This window comes from Artemia sp. Qi Xiang Cuo, chromosome 10, assembly GCF_049724085.1.
Source record: "Artemia sp. Qi Xiang Cuo chromosome 10, ASM4972408v1, whole genome shotgun sequence".
Classification (NCBI taxonomy): Eukaryota; Metazoa; Arthropoda; class Branchiopoda; order Anostraca; family Artemiidae; genus Artemia; species Artemia sp. Qi Xiang Cuo.
The window spans coordinates 55,632,985-55,659,373 of NC_142803.1; the positions used below are offsets into that span (position 1 = coordinate 55,632,985).

Sequence of the window (26,389 nt, forward strand, 5' to 3'; positions counted from 1 at the left end):
GTTAGCCTTGATGGAGCGTTTATTCTTCTAATCTAGCTACAGTAAAAACATTTTGCCTGTATTATTAGTATTTTCAAGGGTTTTCGTAGCCTTGATGGAGCATTTTCCTTCTAAACTAGCTACAATAACAACATTTTACCCTATACTATTAGAATTTTAAAGGGTTTTTGGTAGCCTTGATAGAGCATTATCCTTCTAATATAGCTACAATCTCAACATTTTACCCTATACTATTAGCATTTTCAAGGGGTTTTTGTAGCCTTGATGGAGCATTCTCCTTCTAAAATAACTCCAATATCAAAATTTGCCCTATATTATTAGTATTTTCAAGGGTTTTTGCTAGCCTTGATGGAGCGTTTCCCTTCTAAACTATATACAATAAAAACATTTTACCCTATAATATTAGTATTTTCACGGTTTTTGGTAGCCTTTATGGAGAATTATCCTTATAAACTAGCTAAAATACCAACATTTTACCCTACTTTATTAGTATTTTCAAGGGTTTTTGATAGCCCTGGTAGAGTATTCTCCATCTAAAATCGCTACAATAGCAACAATTTACCCTATATTATTAGTATTTTCAAGGGTTTTTTGGTAGCCTTGATGGAGCGTTTATTCTTCTAAACTAGCTACAATAACAACATTTTACCCTATATTATTAGTATTTTCAAAGGGTTTTTTGGTAGCGTTGATGGAGCGTTTTCCTTCTAATCTAGCTGCAATTAAAACAATTTACCCTTTCATATTATTTTTTTAAAGGGTTTTCGTATCCTAGATGGATTGTTTTCCGTCAAAAATAGCCGCAATTACAACATATTACCATAGATTATTAGTATTTTCAAGGGATTTTAGTAGCATTGATGGAGCATTCTCCTTCTAAAATAGATACAATAGCAATATTTTACCCTATAATATTAGTATTTTCAAGGGTTTTTGTAGCCTTGATGGAGCATTTTCCTTCTAAACTAGCTACAATAACAACATTTTACCCTATATTATTAGTATTTTCAAGGGTTTTGGTTGCCTTGACGGAGCCTTCTCCCTCTAAACTAGCTACAATAGCAACATTTTACCCTATATTATTAGTATTTTCAAGGGTTTTCGTAGCGTTGATTGAGAGTTTTCCTTCTAAACTAGCTACAGTAGCAACATTTTAACCTATAATGTTAGTATTTTCAAGGGTTTTGGTAGCCTTGATGGAGCGTTTTCCTTCTAAACTAGCCACAATAACAACATTTTACCCTTTATGATTAGTATTTTCAAGGGTTTTGGTTGCCTTGACGGATCATTCTCCCTCTTAACTAGCTACAATAGCAACATTTTACCCTATATTATTAGTATTTTCAAGGGTTTTCGTAGCCTTGATGGAGCATTTTCCTTCTAAACTAGCTACAATAACAACATTTTACCCTATATGATTAGTATTTTCAAGGGTTTTGGTTTCCTTGACGGATCATTCTCCCTCTTAACTAGCTACAATAGCAATATTTTACCCTATATTATTAGAATTTTGATTGGTTTTTTGATAGTCTTGATGGAGAAGTATCATTCTAAACCACCTACAATAGCAAAATTTTATCCAAATCTATTAGATTTTTCAAGAGTTTCGGTAGACTTGATGAAGAGTTTTCCTTTTAAACTAGTAGAAATTGCAAAGGTTTAACCTATATTGTTAGTATTTTCAAGGGTTTCTTTTCTTAATATTCCTCCTAAACATGTTTTACAAGTTAAAGTGCTCATTTTTTTCACTCCCAAGATTACTTTACGACTTTTTTTTATTAAAGTTGGGTTTTAGTTCTCAGAAATGAGAACGTCCACGTTCAAAATACATCAGGCTTTATTAATAATATTTGATTTTCTAATGAAGTTGGGTTTTACTTTTCAGAAATAACAACAACCATGTTTAAAATACATCAGATTTTATTAATAATATTTGATTCTCTTTGATAAAGTTGTATTTTAATTTCCAGAAATACGAACATCCCCGTTTAAAATACACCTAATTTTATTATTAATATTTGATTTTTTTTAATAAAGTTGGGTTTTATGTTTGAAAAATTTGAACAACCACGTTTAAAATACATGTGATTTTATTAATCTTTTCACAATTTTCTCAAAGATACGAAATAAGTCACAAATCAGTTCTTGATTTTCTCAGACATAAAAAATTTTAATTTCTGTTCTAAATTTTTCCATAGAAGATAGAAAAAAGTTATACTTTGATAGTGAATATTCGCCATGAAGATAAAAAGTTCCACTTTAATTCTAAGTTTTCTCAACGATGTGTAGAAAAGTTCAAGTTCTCTTCTGAATTTTGGCAATGAAAAGAAATAAGTTACAGATTAATTCTATTTTTTACCAGAGAAAATAAAAAGATTCCACTTCGGTTCAGATTTTTCTCAAAGAGATGTAAAAAGTTTAAAGTTCTGTTCTAAATTTCTTATTAAAGATAGAAAAAAGTTATACCATGATTGAGAATATTCGCATGATTATAAAGAGTTCCACTTTAATTCTGAGTTTTCTCAAAGAAGTGAAGAAAAGTTTAAGTTCTCTTCCTAAGATGAAAAGTTCCACTTTAATTCTGAGTTTTCTCAATAAAGTGAAGAAAAGTTTAATTTCTCCTCTGAATTTTTTCGAAGAAAAAAAAAGAAAAAAGTTATAATATGATTGTGAATATTCGCCCTGAAGATAGTGAGTTTCACTTTAATTATGAGTTTTCTCAAAGAAGTGAAAAAAAAGTTCAAGTTCTCTTATGAAGATAAAAGTTCCACTTTAATTATGAGTTATCTCAACAAATTGAATAAAAGTTCAAATTTTATTCTGAACTTCCCCAAAGTAAAAAGTAAGTTACAGATCAATTCTAAGTTTTTCTAGAGAAAAAAAAGGTTCCACTTCAGTTCTGAAATTTCTAAAAGAGGTTAAAACAAGTTAAAGTTCTGTTCAAAATTTCTCCTTAAAGATAGAAAAATGTTATACTTTGATTGTGAATATTCACCATGAAAATAAAGAGTTCCACTTTATTTCTGAGTTTTCTCAAAAAAGTGCAAAAATGTTCAATTTCTCTTCTGAATTTTCTTTAAGAAGAGAAAAAAGTTAGCTCAATTCTGAGTTTTACCGAAGAAGACAAAAAATTTCCACTTCAGTTCTGAATTTTTTCAGATAAGAAAAAATATTTAAATTTCTGCTCTAAATTTCCCCGTAGAATACAAAAAAGAATTTAAAATTGAGTTATTTCTATTGTCAATGAACATAGAAAAACTTCCACTTTAATTCTGAGTTTTCTCGGAGAGGTGAAGAAAAGTGCAATTTCTCTCTTCTGAAGATAAACAGCTCCGTTTTTAATTCTGGTTTTTCCCGAAGAAATGAAGGAAAACTCAAGTTCTTTTCCAAATTTCCTCAAGTAAAAAAAGTTACATTTCAATTCAGATTTTTATCCTAGAAGTTAGAAAAAAGTAATATTATAATTCGGAATGTTTCCCCAAGAAGAGAAAAACTTCTGATTTAATTCTGTTTTTCCTCGAAGAAGTGGATGAAAAGTTCAAGTTCTCTTCTGAATTTTCTCAAAGAAAAGAAAAAAGTTATAGTCCAATTCTAATTTTTTCTAAAGAAAATAAAAAATCTCTGACTTTTTAATAAACATTCTAAGCGTTTGACATGCTAGCGTATTCTAAAATAATAGAAATATAAATAAGTAATGCATAAAATATTTTTATTGTAATAACGGCAATCAGAATATTGATAAACAAATGTTTCACAAACATTAGGATATGCTATTATCATCATTGAGCAGCCTAGGGCATATTAAATATGTTCTACATGAAAATTAATCGTTCCCTCTCTTGATACTAGAGTTACTCGCTTCTCTTAGTTCATAACCAGTAGAATAATCATTATTCCATTTTGAGTCATATACAGTTTTTACTGGGATGTCACATACAGGTTCAATACACGTTTCACCCTTGGTATTATTTGATTCATTGGACAGATGATCATTAGTAGTAATAATGTTCGCTTGTGCTTTATTCTCCATTAATTTATCTTTATATTCATTAGTGATATTTTCTGTCAATGCCCTTTTTATTTTGACAGCGATTTCATTGTCTATTGTCACATTATTTTTACTGAGGTGAAAGTTCTTGCACATAGACAAGATATTATTTACGATATTAGTGCAGCAGTATGTATGTCTTCTATTTCCCTTTGCTTTCATTCTAAAGCTAACACTGGAAAGATGACGATAAGATATATCAACGGGTAACATGTTACAAGAGCCACTAGCTAGAAGTTGCCCCTATTCATCAACTATTATCTTTATGCTGGCATTCTCTTTGAGTACTAACTTCTCTGGGAATTACATTTTCACATATCCAACATTTGCATTACAGAATTTATTGGATACTTCAAAAGAATTTAATTCATAACTTGCATAACAACGTAGGCATACATTCCCAATAAGATATCCACTACTACTTGTTTCATAGTTCAAATATATCTCAAATATATCTTGTCAGTATTCAAGGCAATGATGACTTTATCATGTGTACACACTTTCCTTGAATAATTCATTGTCACTTCTTTTTTTTAAATATAATGCCGGTGTTTATCCCTCCAATGGGTGAAAATTACTGATTTAATACATGCAAAGGTAGTCTCGATAACCTACCATGGAGTATCACTGGGAAAGCCGCTCCCGATGTAAGAGCAAGCATAGAGTACGTTAGGTACAGCCGCAAGCATACATAGTGAGAGAGACATGCAAAGTCGACATAGCTTTATTTCATTTTTAAGGTTAATTTAGACTAGGTTACGTGCGCGCACGTAATATAGTGAATATCCGCAATCATAGTATAACTTTGTTCTATTTTTTACGATAAATTTCGAACAGAACTTTATATTTTTTTAACCTTCTAACATAAATCTACAACCGAAGTGGATCCAGTTTATTTTCTACAGAAAAAATTAGAATTAGAATGAAACTTATTTTTTCTTTGCCAAAATTCAGAAGAGAACTTGAACTTTTCTTCACTTTATTGAGAAAACACAGAATTAAAGTGGAACTTTTTATCTTCAGAAGAGAACTTGAACTTTTCTTCACTTCTTTGAGAAAACTCAGAAATTAAATACTCGTTTCATCTATGTCGATTATTCACAATCATATATAACTTATTTCTTTTTTTCTTCGAAAAAATCCAGGAGGGAACTTGCAATTTTCGACACTGTACTGAGAGAACACAGAACCAACGCGGAACTTTATATCTTCAGACGAGAAGTTGAACTTTCAAACACTTCTTTCAGAAACTTCAGAATTAAAACGGAACTCTGTATCTTCATCGCGAATATTCACAATCATAGTATAACTTTTTCTATCTTTAATAAGAAATTTAGAACAAAACTTTAAATTTTTTCACCTCTTTGAGAAAAAATCAGAACTGAAGTGGAATCTTTTTATTTTTCTGGGAAAAAATAGAATTGATCTGTAACTTATTTCCTTTCATTGAGAAAATTCAGAAGAGAACTTGAACTTTTCTTCACTTCGTTGAGAAAACTTAGAATTAAAGTGGAACTTTTTATCTTCATGGCGAACATTCACAATCAAAGTATACCTTTTTTCTATCTTCTATGGGTAAATTTAGAACAGAACTTTAAATTTTTTATGTCTTTGAGAAAATCAGGAATTGATCTGTAACTTATTTCTTTTCATTGAGAAAATTCTGAAGAGATTAATAAAACCACATGTCTTTTAAACAGGTTTGTTCATATTACTGAAAATTAAAACCAAAATTAATTAAGAAAATATGCAATATTAATATTAAAATTAGAAGCATCTTATACGGGAATGTTTGCATTTCCAAAAAATGAAACCCGAATATATGAATAAAATCATATATTATTAATAAAATCTGATGTATTATAAACAGGGTTGTACTTATTTCTGAAAAGTAAAACCCAACTTTATTAGAAAATCAAATTTCATTAATAAATCCAGATGTATTTTAAACGTGGACGCTCTTATTTCCGAAAACTAAAACCCAACTCTATTAAAAAAAAAGTCGCAAAGTAATGTTGGGAGTGAAAAAAGATGATTACTTTAACTTTTAAAACAGGTTTAGTGGGAATATTAAGAAAAGAACTTCATCTGAAATAATATAATGAAGCCTTTTGAAAAGAATTTCTTGGTGTTGGGGTATGCAAAAAAGTCGTAAAGTAATGTTGGGGATGAAAAAGGATGAGTGCTTCAACTTTTAAAACAGATTTAGGAGGAATATTAAGAAAAGAACTAGTTCTGAAATAATATAATAAAGCCTTTTGAAAAGTATTGCTTGGTATTGGGTTATGCTAACAGTCGTAAAGTAATGTTGGGAGCGAAAAAAGATGAGTACTTCAACTTGTAAAACAGGTTTAGGAGGAATATTACGAAAAGATACTTGTTCTGAAATAATATAATAAAGTCTTTTGAAAGGTATTTCTTGGTGTTGGGGCATGCAAAAAGTCGTAAAGTAATGTTGGGAGTGAAAAAAGATAACCAAAACCCTTGAAAGTACTAATAATATAGGGTAAAATGTTGTTATTGTAGCTAGTTTAGAAGGAAAATGCTCCATCAAGGCTACCAAAACCCTTTAAAATACTAATAATATAGGGTAAAATGTTGCTATTGTAGCTAGTTTAGAAGGAGAATGCTCCATCAAGGCTACCAAAAACCCTTGAAAATACTAATAAAGTAAAATATTGCTATTGTAGCTAGTATAGAAGGAGAATAGTCCATCAAGGGTACCAAAACCCTTGAAAATACTAATAATATAGGGTAAAATGTTGTTATTGTAGCTAGTTTAGAAGGAGAATGCTTCATTAAAGCTATCAAAACCCTTTAAAATAATAATAATATAGGTTAAAATGTTGATATTGTAGGGCGTTTAAAAGGAGAATGCTCCATCAAGGCTACCAAAACCCTTGTAAATACTAATAATATAGGGTAAAGTTTTGCTATTGTAGCTGGATTAGAAGGAGAATGCTCCATCAAGGCTATCAAAACCCTTGAAAATACTAATAATATAGGGTAAAATGTTGCTATTGTAGCTAGCTTAGAAGGAGAATGCTCCATCAAGGCTACCAAAACCCTTGAAAATACTAATAATATAGGGTAAAGTGTTGCTATTGTAGCTAGTTTTGAGGGAAAATGCTCTATTAAGGCTACAAAAACCCTTGAAAATACTAATAATATAGGGTAAAATGTTGCTATTGTAGTTAGTTTAGAAGGAGAATGCTCCATGAAGGCAACCAAAAACCCTTGAAAATACTAATAATATAGCGTAAAATGCTGCTATTGTAGCTAATTTAGAAGGAAAATGCTCCATCAATGTTACCAAAAAACCCTTGAAAATACTAATAATATAGGGTAAGATGATGCTATTGTAGATAGTTTAGAAGGAGAATCTAGTTTAGAAGGGGAATGCTCCATCAAGGCTACCAAAAACCCTTGAAAATACTAATAGTATGGTAAAATTTTGTTATTGTAGCTAGTTTAGAAGGAGAATGCTCCATCAAGATTACCAAAACCTTGAAAATACTACTAATATAGGGTAAAATGTTTTTATTGTAGCTAGTTTAGAAGGAGAATACTCCATCAAGGCTACCAAAAACCCTTCAAAATACTAATAGTATAGAGTAAAATGTTGCTATTGTAGCTAGTTTAGAAGGAGAATGCTCCATCATGGCTACCAAAAACTCTAGAAAATACTAATAATATATGGTAAAATGTTGCTATTGTAGCTAGTTTAGAAGGATAATGCTCCATCACGGCTACCAAAACCCTTGAAAATACTAATAATATAGGGTAAAATGTTGCTATTGTAGCTAGTTTAGAATTAGAATGCTCCATCAAGGCTACCAAAACCCTTGAAAATACTAATAATATATGGTAAAATGTTGTTATTGTAGCTAGTTTAGAAGGAAAATGCTCCATCACAGCTACCAAAAACCCTTGAAACTTCTAATAATATAGGGTAAAATGTTGCTATTGTAGCTAGTTTAGAAGGAGAATTCTCCATCAAGGCTACCAAAACCCTTGAAAATACTAATAATATAGGGTAAAGTGTTGCTAGTTTAGTTAGTTTAGAAGGAGAATGCTCCGTCAAGGCTATCAAAACCCTTGAAAACACTAATTATATAGGGTAAAATGTTGCTATTGTAGCTAGTTTAGAAGGAGAATGCTCCATCAAGGCTACCAAAACCCTTGTAAATACTAACAATATAGGGTAAAGTGTTGCTATTGTAGCTAGCTTAGAAGGAGAATGATCCATCAAGGCTATCAAAACCCTTGAAAATACTAATAATATAGGGTAAAATGTTGCTATTGTAGCTAGTTTAGAAGGAAAACGCTCCATGAAGGCTACCAAAAAACCCTTTAAAATACTAATAATATATGTTAAAATGTTGCTATTGTAGCTAATTTAGAAGGAGAATGCACCATCAAGGCTACCAAAAACCCTTGAAAATACTAATAATATAGGGTAAAGTGTTGCTAGATTAGTTAGTTTAGAAGGAGAATGCTCCGTCAAGGCTACAAAAACCCCTTGAAAACACTAATAATATAGGGTAAAATGTTGTTATTGTAGCTAGTTTAGAAGGATAATGCTCTATCAAGGCTACCAAAAGCCCTTTGAAATTCTAATAATATAGGGTAAAATGTTGCTATTGTAGCTAGTTTAGAAGGAAAATGTTCCATCAAGGGTACCAAAAAACCCTTGAAAATACTAATAATACAGGGTAAAATGTTGCTATTGTAGTTAGTTTAGAAGGAAGGACGAGATTTAATGTTCTTTGTAAAAGCCTGGACGAGATTTAATGTCCTTGGTAAAAGTCTGGACGAGATTTAATGTCCTTGGTAAAAGCCTGGACGAGATTTAATGTCCTTGGTAAAAGCCTTGACGAAATTTAATTTCCTCGGTAAAAGCCTGGACGCGATTTATTGTCCTTGGTAAAAGCCTGGACGAGATTTAATGTCCTTGGTAAAAGCCTGGGAAGGATATTTAATTTCCTTGTTAAAAGCCTGGACGAGATTTAATGTGCCTGGTAAAAGTCTGGACGAGATTTAATGTCCTTGGTAAAAGCCTGGACGAGATTTAATGTCCTTGGTAAAAGCCTGGACGAGATTTAATGTCCTCGGTAAAAGCCTTAACTCGATTTAATGTCCTTGGTAAAAGCCTGGACGAGATTTAGTGTCCTTGGTAAAAGCCTGGACAAGATTTAATGTCCTTGGTAAAAGTCTGGACGCGATTTAATGTCCTTGGTAAGAAGCCTTGACGAGATTTAATGTCCTTGGTAAAAGTCTGGACGAGATTTAATGTCCTTGGTAAAAGTCTGGACGAGATTTAATGTACTTGGTAAAAGACTGGACGAGATTTAATGTCCTTGGTAAAAGTCTAGACGAGATGTAATGTCCTTGGTAAAAGCCTGGACGAGATTTAATATCCTTGGTAAAAGCCTGGACGAGATTTAATGTCCTTGGTAAAAGCCTGGACGAGATTTAATGTCCTTGGTAAAAGTCTGGACGAGATTTAATGTCCTCGTTAAAAGCCTCAAATTATATCTTGGATAGGTCCGGGTATGATTTGGAAAACAGCCAGAAGTTTTTAAAAATAGAGAGAAATTATGTTTATTTTAAGTTTTAAACTTGTTTCCTGCTTTAGCTGAAAAACCTTTTCTGTTTGTTAATTTCTGGGTCTCAAGCGTGCAAAAAAAGTATTAAAAAAATAATATGGGGAGGGGCCCGAAAAGTTGGGGGGAGGGTAGGGGCCCTTGGAGGTTAGGGTAGGGGATCTTTGGAGGTTGAGGTCCTTGGTGGTTAGGGTAATTGATGATTGCGGTCCTTGATGCTTCAAATCTATAATCATCTCACTAGTTGTTTTCTAAGGATTTCTATGGATTGTTCTGAATTTCTTTATTAAAATTCCTTTCTTGGCATCTGCATCTCTATTAGTGTCAACTTTTTAGTATACTATAATGTTAGAGCATATTTTATATAGACAGCACTGTTCAAATGGTACTTGTGTATTATACAGAACATAGTCGAGAACCACCCAAATAAAAATAATATGTATTTCTTAATAGAGTTAGCGTTCCCTGAGATGCCTTACCTTTTTATTTTCTACTTTCAAATCCCCTAAAATGTCAATTAATCTCTGACGTTTCCTATGTTCTGGCAACTGTGCGCAGATACATTTTAAATTCTTATGAAACCTTCCAAATTTATGAACATGTCTCATGGAGAAATTGTGTCAAACAGATATCATGTCCTGTCAGTATTTCTAACTTCCTGATAAGAATGTTCACGATGTGAAATTTTCTTATCTGATGATGTCACATGTCCCGGTCGTTGATCTTGTTCGTACACGGATTCTAGTCCTCTACAGTAGGTCACTTGATCGTACAGAAATAGTTACGCTTTATTGGAGGTCATTGATCTTGTGCTGGTTGTATTCACTGAGCGTGTGGCTGTGATGTCACTCACGTTAGTAATCAATACTCTCCACCTACCTGTATGATTTCCCCTGACAAGTTTACCCCCCGGAAACTTCTCTCCTCATAAGAAATACCCCCTGTGGAAAAAAAAACAGCAAAAAAATTCACCCTCCCCCCCACCCAAAACTGTATACATACTTCACAATAACAAATACTATGGGTAAAAAATGGTAAATTTTATGACTTAAAGACCTTTCTTCTGGGGCTGGAGGGGGGGAGTCATGTTATATCCAAGAGCATAGTTATTGAGCCTTTAAACTATGATGAGCAAAATTCTATCTCAAAATTTTGATCGGACGACTTTAGGGAAAAAAGGGGCGAGGAGGTGGTCAGGTTACCCTCCAATCTTTTTGGTCACTTGAAAAGGGCACTAGAACTTTTAATTTCCATTCAAATGAGCCCTCTCATGATATTCTAGGATCACTGGTTCGATACGATCACCCCTGGTAAAAAAAAACTAAATAAATAAACACGCATCCGTGATCTTTCTTCTGGCAAAAAATTCCACATTTTTGCAAATAGGAGCTTGAAACCACTACAGTAGGGTTTTCTGGTACGCTGAATCTGATGGTGTGATTGTCATTAAGATTCTAGTACTTTAAGGGGAGGGGGTCTCCCTTTTTTCGAAAATCAGGCAAATTCTCTTAGGCTCGTAGCCTTTAATCAATAAAACTAAACTTAATGAAACTTAAATAATGAAATCAGCATAATAAGCCAATTTTTTTTATATATCTATTGGTATCAAAATTCCGTTTTTAGAGTTTCGGTTACTATTGAGCCGGTTTCGCTCCTTACTTACAGTTCGTTACCACGAACCGTTTGAAAAACTTATGGCAAAAATTGCCGGTCGGAATAACAGATTTTTCAACCGGATATGAAACAGAAGCGAACTGAATATTCGTTTGCATGAAGACTTTTTTCTTTTTGGATTATCACAACCTCACAGGACACTTTTTTTTTCAGCAAAATTTAGCTGGCCTAAAAAACGGATTTTTCAACCGGACTCAACAAAATGTACCGATTGGGAAAGAGATTTTTCAACCCGGGCTTAGTTTTGTGTTTTCAGTAAAGCAATCGTTAGTTTTAATTTTGCTCTTTATTTCCGTATGAAAACCTTTGTTTTTCTGGACATTCATCTGAAAAATCAGATTGCATTCTCATTGTACACTTTACTAAGAGACATCTGCATAAAAAATTTCAGCAAAATGTAGCCGGTCGGAAAAAAAATATTTCTCAATCGGACTTGAAACAGAGGTATGTTTCAGTGAAGTCCAAATGAAGACTATTTTTTGCCATCTGGTGACGTTAAATTTGGCTGTCAACGCATAATTTGGCTCTGACCAGATCCTAGGCATGTAGCTAGCTATACAACCTTATAAATTAACTTAACAACCATAACCATACACTTTAACTCCACAACCTTACACATTGAATAAATTATAGCAAACCAGTCACATTATTCCTTAAGTGAATGTCAGAGAGAAAGCCAAATGACCCCGCCTTTTTTACCCTTTCTGTATTTACACTTTGCTCTTATGTCAAATTCTGAGACAGTAAAAACAATGCAAAAACGGAATGCATTTCTGTATGAAATTTTAAGCCAATAGACAGAAAGTATTTTTTTTGTGTATTGACAAAAACCATGTGGATGAAACAAAACCTGTCAGACGACAAGCATAACAAATACAAGATTCCTAGTTCTGAAAAATCATTCTGCTGTACAAAACATAGACTCTGAACTACAAAGGATCAATAAAACCAAAACTCATTTTTATCTTCTCCCCGAAAACAAGATTTTAATTCCTCTTCCCTCTCCCTCCCCCAGCAAACTCCCTGAAAGATCAGCTTGTTCCCTTGGCCGTGAGACAAAATAGGATTGATTTACTTTAAAGTGAGAAAGGTTCGCTTGGCAGAATAGCTTCTGGTACCCGTTGTATAATGTCAAACTGTTGTTTTAAACCTGAGAGCTTACAGATATCGCCAATTGTTACATAGGGTATAGAAGCTTTTTGAAAAGTATGGGCCCGACGCTCTGTGTACGTGTCTAACTTAAGAATATTCAGATTTGTTGAGCTGCTGCCTACTTTCTCTTGTAAGTAGATACAAAAGTGTTATAGAATTTATGGCCTAACCAATATAAGTTTCCTATGCGTCAGCAACAGTAGAAGCTGGTTCTGACAGTTTACTTAGCTCGAGATTTTCGGAAACAACAAAATGTCGACACCAGTCGGCACTACTGAGTACTTAGCATCGTTGGGATATATCTAAGTGTTAATTTATGGCTTTGACACTTTCCCTGTCATAAAATATGAAAAAACGTTGTAATGATCCGATTTTGCTTCTATTTTGATCAATTCATATTTTTCAGTGACACACTCGATGAAAATATATGTTCTAGTTAACAATAATAATAATATTAATATCGATTTTGGTCTTCGTGCACTTAGATTTATTTATCTATGTATCTATAGATTCGGTTGATTTTTAAGGAGAATCTCCATTCCCTCTATTGCCTAATTGTGCTTCCAAATGGCTAATCACAGGGAACATTAATAACCTTATGCCAGGCAAATAACCATACATGTATTCTGAAGGGGGGGGGGGAGTATAAACTTGAAAAAGTAAAAAAAAGCCAGGTTTACACGAGAAATAGTGGATTACTAGAAAAATCGAACAAAAGGGTTAACTTAACTACTGTAAACTCTTGCAGAACTTGCTTTGATGCCATGAGCTGCTTATGTTTTCTTATGAATAAAAGATCTTATGCTGCTTATGTTATCTTATCTTATGCTGCTACTCATCTGTTCTATAGACAGGTATGTCGCAAGATTATCCTTTTATCTTGTGTCATCCATTTGAGAATGTTTCCTGAAGAGGAAATACTTAGTAATAGACAAAAAAATTAGAGTTAAAAGTTCTAAACGTTCAAAAGAAACGTTCAAAACGTTCAGTTGTCATTGAAAGATATTCATATTCAAATTGTGGAATAGCATTATTAATTTGACCATATAAACTATATTACTAGACATAATAGTGTTTTTGTAAGAAGGCAATTTAAACGTGTTTAATAGGTTTCATTAGTCGATTGTGGACTTGTTTTATTTGGCCTCTGAATGTATTATATAAATATTTTTAACACGCTTGGAAAGAACTCAACACCTCCCTAACTCGTTATATAATGTAGATAATTGGGTAGCATGGGCTCACAAGAAGGATGGCTGGAGGCTTCAGTTCCACCCCCTTCCGCTCTCCATGGAAGATAAAAAAAGGTGAAAGAGCAACATAGGTAGCATTCCTAAAAATTAGGAAGCTTATCGGTTAGAACTCACCTTAAACACACTTTCAGACCTTAGTCTGCATCCTGTAAATTTTCTGCACGCCCCCCCCCCCTGGCCGGTTTTTACCGGCAATCTCGTCTGGGATAGATACCAGATGTACATACATACCAGGGTATATTAAACTGAAATATATACCAAATAGATCCCAGATATACATACATAATAGAGGATTTTAAACTTTTTATTATTAAAAAAAAGTGCGCTTTTTTATGAAAATAAAAACTTTTGCTTAAAATTCGCTTAAAAACTGTGAAATCGGAAGCAGAAATAAAATAATTAACACTATTATATTTAGTAAGATAAATATTTAACAAGAATAAAATATTTTCAACAAGTAAAAATATTGTATAAATCATACGGAAATGTTATCAGTATTTAGAAATGGAAACATATCTCCGTACATTTCCCGTCACATTTTAAATTTATGAAGGCATATCCTTTTTGTCTCTAGTATGGGTAGGGAAAATAAACTTCAGGTTAAGCATAAGGTGTAATTACCAACATAAATATTATTTTCTTCTATAGAAATGAGCAAATGGATATGGAAATTGGAAAGAAAGGTGTAAATTATTTGTGTGGAAGCGATGCTTGGAGCAAATGTACGATATTGCCAAATAATTTAAAAATAAGTGTAACTGCAAAGTGTTAGACATTAACTACAACCTATGCTCCACTCCAGGCCGGTTCTCAGGGATTTATTTTTCTGGGAGCGGGAAGTATAAGTGATTTGTATTATAAATTTTTGAACATATAATATTTGTCTTTGGTATATTAATACTTAAGTAAAGGTCACCCTTATGAGGTAGTGTCGAGCTCAGAGATGTAGGCTACCCAAGATCACTTCCGGTGGTGGAGGTGGGGTAATGTTCAAAACGCTTTTAATTTGATAGTTTAAATAAAATATGCCAGTAATTTCAGAAAAATCTAGGAGTCCAGGGGGTCCTTGGCCTCGATCCCCTTTCTCTTGGGTACGCCCTTGACCTAGCGCTTGTTCCCCGTTGGCAGTTTTTATTATCCGATGACTTTCTAGAGTTTTTCTTACTATGGATACTCTATGCTTACCACTCATTACTAATAAATATATTTATAATTGAATGTTTAAATACTTAGAACTGGTGAAGTGAAACTGGAAAATTTAAGATTCTGAGACAACAACTAGCATTATTGCTTTCACTATCCTACTAGGTAATAGCCCTTTAATGCACTTTAAAAATCAGTGGAATGTGAGGCGCCAATGGGGGGGGGTCAAGGGGTGGCACTGCTCTCTCTCTCTCTAGGTTTTGAAAAATATCTTTTGTTGGTATTTTTAATGCAAAAGATGCTCTTCCCCCCAGATTCTGAAAGTAAATTTTCCTTGTCTTTTCTTTTTCTTTATATCCTTATATATCTAAATATCTTATATCTTTTTTATATAAATCTATTCTGTATCTTCTATACCTAAATACCTTTTCTTTTTATTCATAAAAAAAAGTTCTTGTCTTCCACCCATGAATTGACACCCGTGAAGAAAACACGAATAAACAGTGAAGTCGTATTTTTAAATGCCTTATTTCTCATTACTATAGTTTCTCGTTTTAAACAAATAAGTAGAACAACAGGGAAATTATTATACAAGACAGTGGAACGCAACTTTAAATGAATATTTCGACCCTATATCCAAGGATATATACCCGTCCTCAGCAAAACAGACGAAGAGAATAAAAACAATATAAAAGAAACTTACATTAAAATTCAATCATTAAAACTAAAGGTTTTAAAAAATGTTTTAAAACAGCCCTAATATCATTACTTCAAGGAAGTTCAACCTGGTTGAACAACCTGGTAGAGTCCTGGTTGAACTTCCTTGAAGTAATGATATTAGGGCTGTTTTAAAACATTTTTTAAAACCTTTAGTTTTAATGATTGAATTTTAATGTAAGTTTCTTTTATATTGTTTTTATTCTCTTCGTCTGTTTTGCTGAGGACGGCCCTTGGATATAGGGTCGAAATATTCATTTAAAGTTGCGTTCCACTGTCTTGTATAAAATTGCCCTGTTGTTCTACTTATTCGTTTATGATGGAAAGGCAGTGTGATCTTCGTCGCTATTTGAGTTTCTCGTTTTGTAATTAACCCAGCCATACCGGTTATGGTTCGTTTACACATTGCGGGAATCGATGCGGACATCCGTCCGTTTCTGTTCGAACTATGGCTAAAATAACGCTGCGTTTTAAGGCAAAGATTTCAAATTATTGCAATAGAATGACAGATGTTCTTACCCTGTTCTGAAAGCTGTTGAGCAATAGAGAGCCAAATGACACCATTTTTCTTAGTTTTCTTATAGCCTGGGTGCACAGGATCATAGAAGGTGAGGTAGCCTTGAACTAAAGTTATAAGATCTTTTACTTTTTCGTATTCCAGGCGCATGGTTATAATAACTTAAAAATCTTACCAAGATTCCAGCATGATTTGGAAAAAACGTTGCTGAAAGCTGGAGATGTGCTCTAGAACAAAAACAGGCGGAATTTCTACATAGATTGCTAAATCCGCATGAATTTCCGCAATGTGTAAACGAACCATTAGTTCAGTCCGGGCTTCCCGGGTGTTCCTGATAATACAACCATCGTTTTCAAGAGGTCTTCTCGTGTTAAAAAGCAGTTTTTTTTTGTCAAGATAACTTAGTTTGGATTCCAATACCAATACAATTTTTTTCTATTGCAGTGGGATGAGCGTCGCTCTTTGCACGGTTGCCATAATCGTGCACACAGTGGTGGACAACCTATTTCAAAAATACTTATATAAACGGAAGAGTTTTGTTAAACTAAATTTGCAAAATTGAATTAAACAGCTTTGTTATTTAAAGGCGCTTCCACGCCATGATTACAAGTTTATTTCACAATATTTAATATTCGCATCAGTTTTTGTTGTAAAGCAATATTTAATGGTTCTGAACAGTTGCCTTTTCACCTTTTCACCTCTCTTATTTCAGTATTTGTTTTAATAGTCTGTCTTCGATTATTATCCTGTGGACTTTTGTCTATATTTTTTGTTCTGTTTCCTACACCGAGGACGGCTAAGCGGAGGTTTCGGTCGTCAAATTGGGAAAAAAATGCAGGAAAATGACCAAAGCTATTAGAATTAATGAGAATAGAGGCATTAACACTCACATTTTCACATTTTACCCATTAAAATCACTCGTATTTGGGTAATCATTATAAGGCGTATTAAGGCATTAATTAGTAATCTGTCCTAGGCTCGCAGTCAATTTGCATAAAGTTTGAAATAAATACGAATTAAATTGTAGTTCCCACCGGGAACACATCCTTAGTGTATGCGTTAAACGTGTGTGCTCACCATGATTGCCAACTTATTTCATAATATTTAATAAGTGAAACAGTTTTTGTGGTAAAGCGAGGTTCCGAGTCAATAATAAATATTCTTTACTTCACTTTACTAACAGGAAATAGCTCTTTAATGCATTTCAAAACAAAAGAGAAGTCGAATAAACAGTGAGCTCGGCTTTTTAAAAGCCTTGCATTGAAACTGTGATGAAATATAGACGCAAAAGAAGGTCTGCAGTTTGTTCAAAGCCAGGGTCTGTTGGACTGAACAATTTTTCAAACAATTCAGGATAGAAACCACACGGTCTTGAACATCTGTACTGTTTCCAAGATTATTGTTGGGGTCCATTAAAAACAATTTGATGTATACCATATTTCCAGATGGTTTTAGTCAGAATCAAGCACAGCCAAACGTTCTTCCGTTTTTGTTTTTTTTTGTTTTTTTTTACGAAGAGAGTGAGAAAAAAAGAGACAGAGAGAGTGAGAGAAAAAGAAAGAAAGAGAGAGAGAGAGATACAGACAGACAGACAGACAGACAGACACTGAGAGAGAGAGAGAGAGAGAGAGAGAGTGGGAGAGGAAGGGAGAGAGAGAGACAGATAGACAGACACTGACAGAGATAGAGAGAGAGAGAGAGAGAGAGCGAGAGAGTGAGAGAGAGAGAGAGAGAGAGAGAGAGAGAGAGAGAGAGAAAGAGAGAGAGAGATAGAGAGAGAGAGAGAGACAGGGCAAGGGTGATAATGAGAACCAGAAGCTACTCTGTCTCATAATAGGCATAGAGTGGTAAACCTACTCGGTGCCTCGCGTCTTATGCCCAGGTAAGTCAAAGCGAAGCCCATCTATATTTGCTCGGGATGTGTATATTTATTCAATTAGTGACCAAATTTTCGAAAGATAGGGTGGAAAAGAGTAGAGATATTAGGTGTGAGAGAAGGGCGAACACTGTTGGCCAGAGGGTTCTGATTGAGGTTGATATGGTATAATACATCGCCAAATATATTTATACCCATCTATTCATTATTCTTGTAACTTTCAGTAAAAAAAGGTATATTGGCTCATTCCGATCATCTTGCTTTTGCAACTATGACGTTATATTAATTAGGAAATATAGAGAAATCGTAGCATTTAGTGTTTCTGTTATTATCGAGGTATTGCTCACCATTCGAATTCGTGTTTGTACCTCATATGGAGTATTGACTGACACACAGCGTTGCTAACGCTTTGAAACAGATTGTACCAACTTTTCTGACCAAATTGTACCACTTTTTTTGCGAAATTATACCACAAAAGATTTGTGACACAATTATAGCATTCCACGTCAGTTTCCGTCTAACCGATATAAATACTAGAAAAACTGAAAAGTTTTTTTTCCCGCATACATCTTCTCCCCTAAATTTCATCTAACACCTATTATTTTATCTAAACCTAAAATTTAGATAAATTAGATGATTTTACAAATTGTGCAATTAAACAATTTATAATTTAGATGTATTTTATCTAAACCTATTCAATAATATTTAAAACTTGGAAAGTCAACTCTCAGAAACCAATTTAAAGCACTGTTTCCTCGTGCGAGGATTAGTTTGAAATTTGTTGAGATTTATTTTTGTGTCGAGTTTGTATTGAACCAAATATCTGTTCTCTTTTGCTTATATCCTTTTTGAAGGAAAAGTTCGAAATAGGAAACTTAACCTAGCAAATGCAATCAAAATCTACCGAAATCTAACAGGGATTTTGGATTGTGCCATAAAATATCTGAATCTACCGTATTGTACCAGAATCTCTAAGCTGTACCAAAAATTTGTGTATCGCGCTGGCAACGCTGTTTACACATCTGTGCCCTAGGAAGCTCTATACAGGGCTGTCACCTGTAGTACGGAAGCACTATTTTAACACTATTTTATTATGTATAACACTGTAGCACGTGCTCAGGGCTGCTAAAATTGCACGAAAGTATTATTTTAGCATTATTTTATTATCTGTAACGCTGTAGGACGTGCTCAGGGTTGCTAAAATATTGCTAAAATAGCACGAAAGTACTATTTTAGCACTATTATAGTCGATTTTTTAACTATAGCACCGAAAATTGCTGTGTAGCACGTTTGGGCAATTGTAGCACTTTAGGTACTGACTGTGGTGGCAACCCTGGTTCTGTAAACCTGCTTTTGGAGTGAGCCATCCCTTGGCTAAATCAGTAGGAACTTAAAGGTGGTTAAAGGGAGTTATCTGCACAGCTGTTATATATTCGTTGATGCTTTGCTTCCATAATTACGTGAGAAAATATTTCACCGTCTGCAGCGCTTGCAAGAAAATTCTATCAATCTGCCTCTTTTGGAGATCGTTACTACCATTCGGTACTGGGAAATATACGACAGATGGCAATAATCTTGATCCCATCTGGCCCAAGGCTTGAAAGAAAACTTGAGAATGTCTGGAAAATTTATAATAGCTTTTGCTGATTAAAGTTTCTTTTGTGATAGTTTTAGTTTTATGGTATGGTGTAAATTCTGGGATCGATGAAATCTCATTCTGATAATTAGATTTTTTTTTTAATTTCAATCAAATAAGAATTAAACCAGAAACTTGGTAAAAGAAGAGATGGCAAAGCTCTGTCCGGCAATTTAGAAATTTGGGTATTTATCTGTTAGCCAGTACACACTCGAGAATCTGGATCTATTAAATCAGACAATAACCGGTTTATTGCTGTTTGTACGCGGAGATAATTAGCTTCGGATCAGTGGAAAACTACATTGTAGCTGTATTTTAATAAAAATTTATTTGGTATTTTGGTTAGGTTTGGCTAGGTTACATTTTGCTATCAACCCCGTTATACTTAACCCCGTACCCCCTAATGTGCAAATATACAGCTCAAATTATATATATCCTATCTATCTCCCAAGTGTTTCAGTTGTTTCAAACCCGTACCTGTAGATACAATTTCTCGAGTGTGTACTGGCTAACAGATAAGTACCGAAATTGTATTGTATGTTGAAAAGAAGGATAAAATATATTTTAAATGCTATATCAATATATCAATATCAATCTGCTGTATCAATATCAATCTGCACTCTTATCCGCAAAGGAGATTTTTGGCTCCTGATATGATTCATGTCTCCTAATAAAAACTTGAAATCTAGGGTCTGTTCCAACTGTTGTGCATACGCCCACGCACTATGAGATGGGGGACAGTCTGAGTCCACTGCCTTCGACCCTAATCAAATCAAAGCCCATTTATCACAAATAAAAAAATGGGTTTTTAACATAATTTATGTACCATAAACTAAACACTATTTTAACAACTTAAGGTATGTTCCAACTGTTGTGCATATACTCATGCACCAAAAGGTGGGGGACAGTCTGAGTCCTCCGCCTTCGACCCTAAAAAAATCAAGGCCTATTTATCACAAGTAAAAAAAATGCGCTTTTAATATAATTTATGTACATAAATAGGCTTTGATTTGTTTAGGGTCGAAGGTAGGGGACTCAGACTGTCAGAGTATATGCACAACAGTTGGAACATACCCTATATTGTTAAAATAGTATTTATTTATGGTACATAAATTATATTAAAACCCATTTTTTTGTGATAACATACATGTTATCAACATTTGATAACAGTTGGAACATGTTTTTAATATAATTTATGTATCCTAAATAAATACTATTTTAACAATCTAGGGTATGTTCCAACTGTTGTGCATATACTCACGCCCCAAAAGGTGGGGGACAGTCTGAGTCCCCTGCCTTCTACACTAAACAAATCAAAGCCTATTTATCACAAATAAAAAAAATGGCCTTTTAATATAGTTTATGTACCCTAAATAAATAGTATTTTATCAATCTAGGGTATGTTCTGACTGTTGTGCATATACTCACGCACCAAAAGGTTCGGGACTGTCTGAGTCCCCTACCTTCGACCCTAAACAGATCAAAGCCTCTTTATCACAAATAAAAGAATGGGCTTTTAATATAATTTATGCACCCTAAAACAATAGTATTTTAACAATCTAGGGTATGTTCTGACTGTTGTGCATATACTCACGCACCAAAAGGTTCGGGACTGTCTGAGTCCCCTACCTTCGACCCTAAACAGATCAAAGCCTCTTTATCACAAGTAAAAAAAAAAATGGGTTTTTAATATAATTTATGTTCCCTAAACTAAATACTATTTAAACAATCTAGGGTATGTTCCAACTGTTGTGCATATTCTCACGCACCAAAAGGTGGAGGACAGTCTGAGTCCCCTGCCTTCGACCCTAAACAATTCAAAGCCTATTTATCGCAAATAAAAGAATGGGCTTTTAATATAATTTATGCACCCTAAATAAATAATATTTTAACAATCTAGGGTATGTTCCAACTGTTGTGCATATACTCACGCACCAAAAGGTAGGGGACGGTCTGAGTCCCCTGCCTTCTACAATAAACAAATCAAAGCCTATTTATCACAAGTAAAAAAAATTGGGTTTTTAATATAATTTATGTTCCCTAAACTAAATACTATTTTAACAATCTAGGGTACATTCCGACTGTTGTGCATATTCTCACGCACCAAAAGGCGGAGGACAGTCTGAGTCCCCTGCCTTCGACCCTAAACAATTCAAAGCCTCTTTATCACAAATAAAAGAATGGGCTTTTAATATAATTTATGCACCCTAAAACAATAGTATTTTAACAATCTAGGGTATGTTCTGACTGTTGTGCATATACTCACGCACCAAAAGGTTCGGGACTGTCTGAGTCCCCTACCTTCGACCCTAAACAGATCAAAGCCTCTTTATCACAGAAAAATGAGTTTTTAATGTAATTTATGTAGGCTACCCTAAATAAATACTATTTTAACAATCTAGGGTATGTTCCACTGCTGTGCATATACTCATGCACCAAAAGGTGGGGGACAGTCTGAGTCCCCTACCTTCGAGCCTAAACAAATCAAAGCCTATTTATCACAAAAAATGGGTTTCTAATATAATTCATGTACCCTAAATAAATAGTATTTTAATAATCTAGGGTATGTTCCGACTGTTGTGCATATACTCGCGCATCAAAAGGTGGGGGACAGCCTGAGTCCCCTGCCTTTTAACAAAATTTTAATTCATTTACATTAGGACAATTTCTACCCATTGGTTTTCAGAATAGCTTTTAGTTCAACCTCTTCAAGAAGAGAAATAAAAACAGAGTTTGGAAATGATAAATCTATCTGAGATTCTTGAATTTTCTATCTAGGAGTTTGGAAGTTAAATTTTTAATGTTTGAGTTTAAAATATTATTTTGCTTCATATAGGTTACCAATTACCCACAAACAATGACCTATGTTTCCAAAAATTTGGATGGCGTTTCAGGGGGTTTTAAGACGAAATAAACATTTTTGACGCTTTTAAAAGGAAGTTATGTTTTGTAAAATGTTCATCTGAAGGGGATCCTCCACCTGCTCCTTGATCTCTATCCCTTTTCTTCCATATTTTATTTTATTTTATATTTTTATTTTATATTTATTATTTTATATTTTATTTCTATTTGTTCGTCGTTTTTTTTTTAACCGAACGTGGGATTTTTTTGCTTTATTTTTTTTATTTTGAATTTCCGGGGGTTCTCTCTTTTTCTTCTCTTTGTTCCATAGGTTCATCAATGGAAATTTAATTTGGGGGGCTGACATTTAAGAAGAAACAAGTTTTTCAGAACCCCAGAAATCAGACGAACGAAAATATATGAAAAGTATTACGCGGAGAATCATAAGAACCCAGGCATCTTTTGGGAATGAGTTAAAAGAAACCCCTCCCTTTCGCACATGTTTGTTCTTGAATGACGTTGTTTAACAGTCTCAAAGCTGCTAATCGTATTTCATCTAACACCTAACATTTTATCTAAACCTAAAATTTAGATAAATTAAATAATTTTATAAATTGTGCAATTAAATATTTTATAATTTAATCTCCAATAAAACCTAAATTTTAGGTGATTTAAGAAAGACTCAAGATCTTCTGGAAGAATGCCCACTTCGGTTGAAGCAGTCATTTTCCAATACACCGCCTGGGAAACAAGTCCGCACAAGTTATTCACCTCATTCTACAACCACGCCTTCACCCCCTCTTCTTAACCCAGTTTTTGGTAAGTTTTTTCATGAGTTTAACTTCTTTGCTTGTCGATGTGTACAAGGGTTCTGTTTATTTACTGCTGTTTTTTCTAACCAGTTCAAAATCTGATCGCTTCAATTTTTTTGTCGCTCTGGCTTCATGTGGGAGAATTTATTTTGCTCAAATTTGATTTTCTTTTTTAACTTGTTTGTGACAAATAAATTAAAGTCCTTGAAATATCCAAACAGTTTATTAGTCTGGCACTTTAACTAAAAAAAAATTAAACTAGAATAAACTAACTTTTTTTTCTGATCAATAAATTTTTCTGTTTTTTTTTTCTAACCAGTTCAAAATCTGATCGCTTCAATTTTTTGTCGCTCTGGTTTCATGTGGGGGAATTTATTTTGCTTAAATTCGATATTCTTTTTTAACTTGTTCGTGATAAACAAATTAAAGTTCTTGAAATATCCATACAGTTTTTTAGTCTGACTCGTTAACTAAAAAAATTAAACAAGAATAAACTTAACTAAGTATAAAACAGTAAGTATAACATAAGTATGATCTCGGAAACTAGTATATTTATTAGGAAATTCATCGATACTGTAAACCGCATGACTATCTTATAGTTCTTTTTTATAACATTTTGGCAATTTTGACATATATAGTAATTTAGTAAATGAACAGGGAGTTTTTTGGGGTAAAATCTCTTTTACTGCTTGGAAAGGTCACTAGAACTTCCCGTTTGTATGAACATCACGTTATTTTCTTGGTAATTGGTTGGATAAAATCACTCCTGGCAGAAAGTGGGCTCTAAGAAAGTTTTGTGGGTTGAGTTTGCTAGTCCTAATTTTTCAAAAAGAAAGTCTAAAAAAGTTGTGTGAGTTGAGTCTAAAATACCAAATTTGCTAGTTCTAATTTTTCAATTCTGGAAGAATTAACAATTTTTAGAGTCAGAATTGACTTTAGGATGCCCCCTATTCCCAAATAAGAAAATTGAACTTAATTTTTAATTTTGACAGGCAGAATTTTCCGCAATGAAACGAAGAACCGCCGTCCCTTCCCACTGAATATCCATCCTTAACGATAATTCCAAATATGTTCATTCAAATGAAGGGAGACTAGTGAGAAATAGCCCACCTCCCTAGTCTGGGCTTATCTGAACAATTTTGAAGACCTGGGTGTTTTGGAAGCCAATGTTCAGTAGATGGATGGGTGTCCACTATCCCCATATCTTCCGAATGTGAATACTTAAAATAATCTTTCATTCCACGCTCATGGTGTTTCCGCAGTAAGAAGAGGACCGCCACCCCCTTCACCTGCATACCTGTCCTTGGTGACAATTCTAATATATTCCTTCAGACGAAAGGACACTACTGAGGAATTGCCCCCATCCCGGCTCGTTCAGTTTAAACTCATCTGAAGGACCTAACATTTAGAAAATCTTTACCTTTAAAATATACTTTTTCGCATATGTATCCCACTCCCCCCTTTTCCCAAACAAAGCTTTGAAATTACTGACTCTAAGAATAGTTCCTTTTCAATTGATTGCTTTCCGTGGTTATCTAGTAAGGAACCTAAAAAGGGACGAACTACGGCGGCCGTAGTTCGTCCCTGGTTACAATGGGCCATAGTACGGCCCATTGTAACTAAAGATTAAAAAATATATTTAAAAAAAAACTGGAAAGTAGGAGAAAATTTCCATTTCTAGCTGATTCAGGAATGGTGAATTATTATCTAAATTATTTTTAATCAAAATGAAAAGTACACGATCGTAATTGCCATGGCCGAAAACCTGTTTCTGAAAACTTTCAGTCTTCTGGCTTGGACGACAAGGAAATATCGCCTTTTTGTATGGGTAGCACTGATGTATCCTTTTTTCTTTTTATTTTCTTTCTGCTACTAACAGAGAACTGGAACATCATAGAGAGTTGTTTAAGGTTTCCATTTTAAAGTAAATTGCTACATCTACTCGCTTTTGTTCATTCAAACAAAACACAATATTTGAAAACAAATATATAATTTGTTCAAACAAAACACAATATTTAAAATAAAATAATTTTTTTCACAACAAAAAAAAACAGCATATTCATAAACAAGATAATGAATGACACCAGGTTACAACCGTAATAATCGTAGGTTACAACCATAAATGGCGTTAATACGATGGCGTCGGTTGTATCTGGGCTTGGTTATGCGTTATATACATCCAGCTAAGAATAAGTCGAAGGCCTTTTTCTGTGTGTGATATATTATCATGGTGGCAGCGGTAGTTTTTGTCGTGATCGATAGAGCTAATGCGTAAAATTTATTTATGTCATTATGTATGAGCCATAATATTTAGTTCAGTTTATTTCTAGAAAAAAAAACTGTCCTAGCCAAGTGGTTAGCGCTTCAGACTTCGACGAATTCGAGTCAGGACTCGTCAACAATTCGTCAACTGTTCTGAACATTCGTCAACAATTCGAGTCAGGACTCGAGTCAGACTTCGAGTCCTGGTGTCGCTGGTTATTTGGTGTGAAACAGGGGTCAATGGTTTGACTCTGTAAGCTCAGCCAGATTCAACCCAGTTCTAAATGGGTACCTGCAGAAATCTGGGGGGGAAACACGGGAAGCGTCGGATGATTTGCCCCTATTCACGTATTGCATTCCCGGCCAAAGGCATTGAATCAGGAGATCGGTACCTGCGCAACGCAGATCATTGGTCAGTATGCGGAAACGTTTTTTTTAGAAAAGAATATATTCATATCATTCAAATTTAGAGAAGGATTAAATAGTTAGCGTAATTTTTTTTTAACGAATTGTGTGGTAATTTTAAAGGATGTATTTCCCATTTTTATGGTTTGAAAGAGAGAAAAAGTTAGTTTTTATTATTTTCGTGAGAATAGTCGCTTGGTAAACTTTTAGGTAAACTTTTAGGTAAACTTGGTAAACTTTAAAGGAATTTTAGGTAAACTTTAAATATTAATATGGTTTGGATAGAAAGTGTTGCTATTTGTTTGATTTTTATAACAACAATACAAATTTGTATAACAAATTTGGAAAGTTGCCGATACATGCGTCATTTTAAATTAACTAAGAGCTACCTCAAAACAAAGCACGGGAATATTCCTTTAACAACATGCCAGATTACTGCCAAAGAAT

The 26,389-nt window shown here is 33.7% G+C and overlaps 1 protein-coding gene across 1 annotated transcript in view; it reads left to right on the top strand.

The window, feature by feature from the left end:
- Positions 1-26,389, top strand: part of nvy (CBFA2/RUNX1 partner transcriptional co-repressor nervy) — a 140,884-nt gene that overhangs the window by 43,438 nt on the left and 71,057 nt on the right. Inside the window, exon 3 of the mRNA XM_089096043.1 lies at positions 23,130-23,282. Coding sequence (XP_088952169.1) covers positions 23,130-23,282 — 153 coding nt within the window. The remainder of the gene's footprint in view (positions 1-23,129; positions 23,283-26,389) is intronic.